General features: G+C 29.3%; 1 protein-coding gene across 4 annotated transcripts in view; it reads right to left on the bottom strand.

Moving 5' to 3' along the window:
• Positions 1-404: 404 nt before the first annotated feature.
• The window catches only part of LOC118198965 (nucleolar protein 9), an 84,560-nt gene continuing 78,964 nt past the window's right edge, over positions 405-6,000 (bottom strand). For all 4 annotated transcript variants that reach the window (XM_085827419.1, XM_085827416.1, XM_085827424.1 and 1 more), the window contains one exon: positions 405-760. In XM_085827419.1, the coding sequence (XP_085683545.1) occupies positions 500-760 (261 nt within the window). In that variant the 3' untranslated portion in view covers positions 405-499. The remainder of the gene's footprint in view (positions 761-6,000) is intronic.

The following is a 6,000-nucleotide window of genomic DNA, read 5'->3' as shown; positions in this document are numbered from 1 at the left end:
ATCAGAAAGGCCAAATAATCATAAAAGTTCAGCTAATAGGTTAAAACCAACTTTATTTAATATTTTAAAATAAGCATTTCACAAGAGGCTAAATATTTAAACATCAACACACATGAGCCGATGCCAAACCATGGCAATGAACAAGCAAAATAAGGTTAGAAGTAAGTAGTATATCTTGGCGAAAAAGCTTGAGTTTTTATCCTCATTTCTATGGCAAGCACATATGCATATTGCACAGCAGAGATGAATGCGACCACTCACTGCAATGATACCATACAACCATACCAGGGATTTTTTTTACAGACCTTAAATACAATAGTATTTTTAGATATAGTTATCAAGGAAAAGTGAGTGATTATAATTATAGTGTATTTAAGTCATTTAGAAAAGATGCACACATAGAATTGAAATTGATGTAAAATCTTTATATTTGATGTAAATATTTATAACAAAATACCTAATGCATAACTATACATATTTACTTAGATTTATACAAACATCACACATTTGTTGCATTCTTCATGCTTCTGAATTTTAATAAGTTATTTTGAATTTCTTTCCATTTATCATAATGATGTTTATAACGAAAGATAGCAAATTTTTTCAAAACTGTGCTGCCATTGCGAGATGACTGTAATATCTGTTCATTTTTGGCTAGTTCTTCAGCAATTACATTTTTCTGTTTAATAGAAAGTAAGGTCCATATGCGTGAAAGAGTTAAACTTCCTTCTCGATCAGATGCCAGTGTCGTTGTTATGGGCTGTAAAATAAACCAGAAGTGTAAAGAAATTTTTTTTTAACTGGTAATTTCTTAAAAGCTAACAAATTTCACTACATACAAATAGAATATTTACGGGAAATTCATTTGCATAATGAATATTCTATTGATTACAAAAAATTATTAATACTGAAAAATTGATAATTATTTATTGATATAAATCTATAATATACTTTAAGGAAGAAACCATACAAAATGTAAAGAAAAATATACAAAAATTGTTTATTTAAAAATAAATATTTTTTTAAATATAAAAATTTTGTAGGCAAAAAGTGCAATATAAAAAAATTAAATGCACAAACACAAACACAAACACACACACACACACACACACACAAAAAAAAAAAAAAAAAAAAAAAAAAAAGCAGCAAAACTTCATCAGAAGATACTGCTGTACACAAAGCTACTTGCAAAATTTAAAAGAATTTAATGTTTGCTTCCAAAACATTGAAAGTTTGAATGTGCCAGCATGTCTCATATATGAAATACATATATTTGATGCTGACATTAAAGATGAGTTGATTACATTGATGGAAGATGTTATGTTCAAGCATAAGTTTTATATAAAACACATGTGAATGCAAGTTTTGGAATTTAAACATCATCCCAGAGAAATATTCCCAAATAAAAGTTTTTACTCAACAATATTATTGACTTTCAACTCTTCTTAACAAGTACAAGCAGGCTTCAGTCAAATCAGAAATTTACTATGGAAAACAAGAAACAGGTTGAATATTTCTGAATGAGGTGATTAAAGAATTATTAAGTTAAGCAGTTATATGCCAAATATTAAAAAAAATGCATCATTACCTCAAGTGGAGTAATCACATTTAGTTAAAATTGAATTTTTGTGCAACTGGAATCTACAATTTTGATTCTAAAAACTTCTTTATATTTCTAAAATTAAAGATAATAATAAAACAAAAATCTAATAAACCATTTTTTGAAAATTTTTGTTCATATTATTAGCATAACTGCTGTCTTTAAGTTATTTATGTGTAAATGTTTGTATTATGATTATGTTATATGTTGTATATTATAGAGAAAAACGTAAGGAAGGGGTCAATGAAAAAATCCTTCAAAAAGAGCTGATGCATGGAAAAGCCATTATTTAGAATAATTCAATTTAAACTTTCCACTCTAATATATATCATATATAAGGCATTTCACTTTTATATTCCTGATATATCAAGCATGATATGGAAACAAGATGACATGCTGTATCTTATTTGATACACTAAAACAGAAAGTTTCATTTGAATCTTTAAAAGCCAAACTAATATTTGAATAAGCTGAAACTTTGAGCAACATGAAAAGGATAATACAGTACGAAGTCCGTAATCCGGACTCGGACTTCGGCGATTCCGGATTAAGGGTTTTTCTGGATTATAAAACGTCAATTTAAATCTGGTAAGATGGCATGCAGAAATTATAAATTAAAAATATGAAAACGTAATTTATGAAATAAAGAGCAATTATGGTAAGGTATCAAAGGGTATCAAAATTTACAAAAAACAAACAAACAAACAAACAAAAAAAGCTTAATATTTAGCTGTTTACTTTATTAAGCATTTCTTTCAATGTAAGTTGCTTCATTTTTTTGTGCTAAATACACATGTGTAAACATTAAATGCGCATGCGTAGCATTAAATACGCATGCATAGCATTAAACACGCATTTAAAATAAAAAGTTTCTGGCTTTGAGGTCCGGATTATAGATCATTTCGGATAATGGACGTCCGGATTACAGACTTTGTACTGTTTATAATAATGATTAGAATGGATTGTCTTAAATGGTAAGCTTAATTTTACGAGCCTTATTTTATTGTTTTAATATTCAGCTATGATGGAAATCACTAATATAATCTAGCACATACACTGTATTTTTCTTAAACTAAATAACTGTGACTGCCAATTACTTTTGCTTTTCTGTTTACCTTTTGATGGAAATATTTCTCTGGCACCATGAAAGAATAAGGTATTTCATTGCTGTTTTACAATAGTTATATTTTATTTGGTAGTATTTTGTTAGTCTTTTGATAGAAGGGATAGGAGGCCATGCTTAACTGAAAGCAAGATTTTTGAAATACTGAATGAACTCTGAAGTGATTAAAATGAAACTAGACAGAATTTTCCATTTCTCAATAATTCTAAAGCATCTGGCGTGTTAGTAATCATGTATAATGTCGCAGAATTTTGCACTTCTGAAGCTTCGGCAAACTCTTTAGTAGTTCCTCTCCCTCAAGTTTTGAAGAGAACATCAGAAGCTACTTGAGTATCGGAATATACAATTAAAAAAATTAAGTACGAAGTATTGACAATGGGTGAAAATAAACTTCTATGTACACCTGGAAAGAAACGTAAATACCCCAGTGAGCAAAAGTGCAAAACTGACAATTTTGACAAATGTGTTATATGGCAGACAATACAAGACCTTTACATCAAAGAAAAGAAAGTGCCATCCATGCGGAAATTACTGCCTGCGATAAGGCAAAAAGACACTTTGTGCAAAGATTTGCATTCAATGACCTCATGTTGTATTTTGGAGGAATAATTATTTGTGAGAAATGAAACTCAGAGCAAGGGAATGCCACATTGTTTACATTGAGAACAAATGGATCGATAGCAATTTAACATTTAGGAAATGTTGGCAGCATGATACAGTTTAGAGCCATGGACCTTATAAGAGATAGACTAACCGAGTGGGGGGGGCGCGTCACCGACATGTCCGCAAGAAAGAGTAGGGACGATCTGGTTTACTTTAACACTGAAGATTATGGCGTTTGTATCACATAACTGTTTTTAATTATTAAATGTGATACGTTGTATAGTAATGAGATTGTGAAAGTCACAGTTTTTTTCAAATAGGATTTAATACATCTCATTAAAGCACTTTTTACAGCATTTCGCACATTTTTTTCACGCGTAATTCTTGTACAAACATCTTTACTTTGATAAAACGGTAAAAACTCTAAGCACAAAATTTATGAACTTAATTTTAAATAATTAAAAATAAAATTAAATAAGATTGATAGTACGTGATGCTTTGAAATAAATATGGTAAGATTAAACAAGATCTCTTTTTTTTTTTTTTAAATTTAATGAACATTTTCAGGCATTGATTTTCAAAACTATAATAACATTACAAAACGATTATTTATTTGATTATATCATGATTAAATTATTAACATTTATTTCAGTAATTTATAAAATTCGGAGCATAAAATGTTCTGAGTGTAATGAAGGAAAAAAAAAAGATAAAATAAAATCTAGAAGCACTCAGATTTTATATAATGCCCAAAAGGAACCTTTTTTTAACGTTTTGTGTGTTACCTATATTTATTGAATATCATGTTCTTCGCCCATAAACTACATGTGAAACATCGCCCATAACATTTGAAAACAGCATATCTTTAGAATTTCCGCACTGGAGATAAAAATGTTATTTTCCGTACAGTGTTGCCATTGCTCGCTTTAAAATTGTTGAATTTGTTAATCAAAAATCCATTAAAGTTTTACAAAATATGAAATAGATAATAAAACAAATTCGAAATTCGGCCGTCCAGATGCCCATGTTGGGGTGGAGGATTACATTATTCAAAATTTGATGGCTGTAGATACCGTCATTTTTGTCACAGTGTGAGAAACATACATGTATTCATTCAGATTCTTCATTATTTAATTTCTTTAAATATAATACAGGGTGATAATATTTGGTAACAACAATTTGCAAGGAGACACGGACATTTATAGTGAAACAGCGCAAAATGCCGCTTCGAGCTAATAAATTAAATTAACCGTAAATAAAAAAAATCTTATGCAAAACTAAATATAAATTTAAAAAATAATCAGTGTAAAATACAAACAAAACTAATTATTATGGTTAAATACAATTTTAATATTAGAATTAAATGTATAAAAATCAAGGAGTCAAAAGTGTTAATCACTATGATGTATTATGAAATATAACTGAAATAAAATTCCTTTATAGAAATTATGCTATAATACTCATCTATAATTTTAAAAAATCAGCACAATTTAGAATTTTAAGCAAAACTTTCAAAAATTCATTTTTAAATATTTTAGTATTTTTTACTTATTTACACCAATAAAAAGCATAAAAATTGCTTGTTTGAAATTTTCTATTAGATCAGATTAAAAATATTATTTTCTAAAAGAAGTACTTAGAAATTTCCTTACAGCATAGAAAAAGCTAAAAAAATATCCAGCCCTGAAAGCATACAATAGCTCTATAATTATTTGGAACGCTAATTGTTAAAAATAAATCTCAGTTTCAAAAATAAAAATATGTATATATATGTATATATATAAAATATTATATAGATATTACAATTTGTGAAATGAGGCGCTACAACCAGCTTTTGCTTGACAATTATACATGCTGCAATACGCAACCACTGTTAAATTTCTGCAAGTCGTCCCTACTCCTCCGGATGTGATCAAGGTGACAGGCGGGAACACGTCAGACGAGGGAGAAAACCCATTTGGTTTAGTCTATTTCTTATAAGGCCCATGTTTTGAGCACACAAATGAATGTCAGTTCAAAAAATAGACTGCTTGTTGTCCATGCTGGCTGTTCCACAGGATTTGTTCCAGGTGCTCAACTTGTATATAAAGCATTAGCTCGAAGTAAGGATTACCATGCATGAATAAACTATGAAAATTTCGAAAAATGGGTGTTGTAAAAGCTTCTTCCAAATTTACAACCCCAAAGTATGATATGCATGGATAATGCTCCATATGACACAAAAATTGAAGATCCAACACCCACGAAATATGCTACAAAGCAAACAATGGTAAATTGGCTGATGAGGAAGACAATATGCTACGATCCCAAAATGCAAAAAGCAAAATTGTTTAACTTAATGAAATCGTCCTAAAAAAGTAATTCATAAAATTGACAACATTATAAAAGAAAATGGGCACCATGCTGTGTGTCTCCCTCCTTACCACTGTGATCTAAACACAATTGAATATGTTTGGTTATCAGTTAAATGACTGATCAGGGAAAGGAATGTAACTAGGAACTTAAGCTTGGAAAATTTGAAAAGTTTAACACAAAAAGCTTTGGATGAAGTCACTTCTCAAGAATAGCAGCCGCACTGCAACCATGTAGAAAAACTTGAAAATTCTTATTGGGATAAGGGTGAACGTCTAGAAGAGATAGTGTATGAATTAATAATTGAAACTGGCAGCAGTAA

This window comes from Stegodyphus dumicola, chromosome 1, assembly GCF_044657685.1.
Source record: "Stegodyphus dumicola isolate Sdum_Otavi_A_Nest chromosome 1, ASM4465768v1".
Taxonomy (NCBI): Eukaryota; Metazoa; Arthropoda; class Arachnida; order Araneae; family Eresidae; genus Stegodyphus; species Stegodyphus dumicola.
The sequence above is the reverse complement of the archived record's forward strand: the minus strand, read 5'-3'. Positions and strand labels throughout refer to the sequence as shown.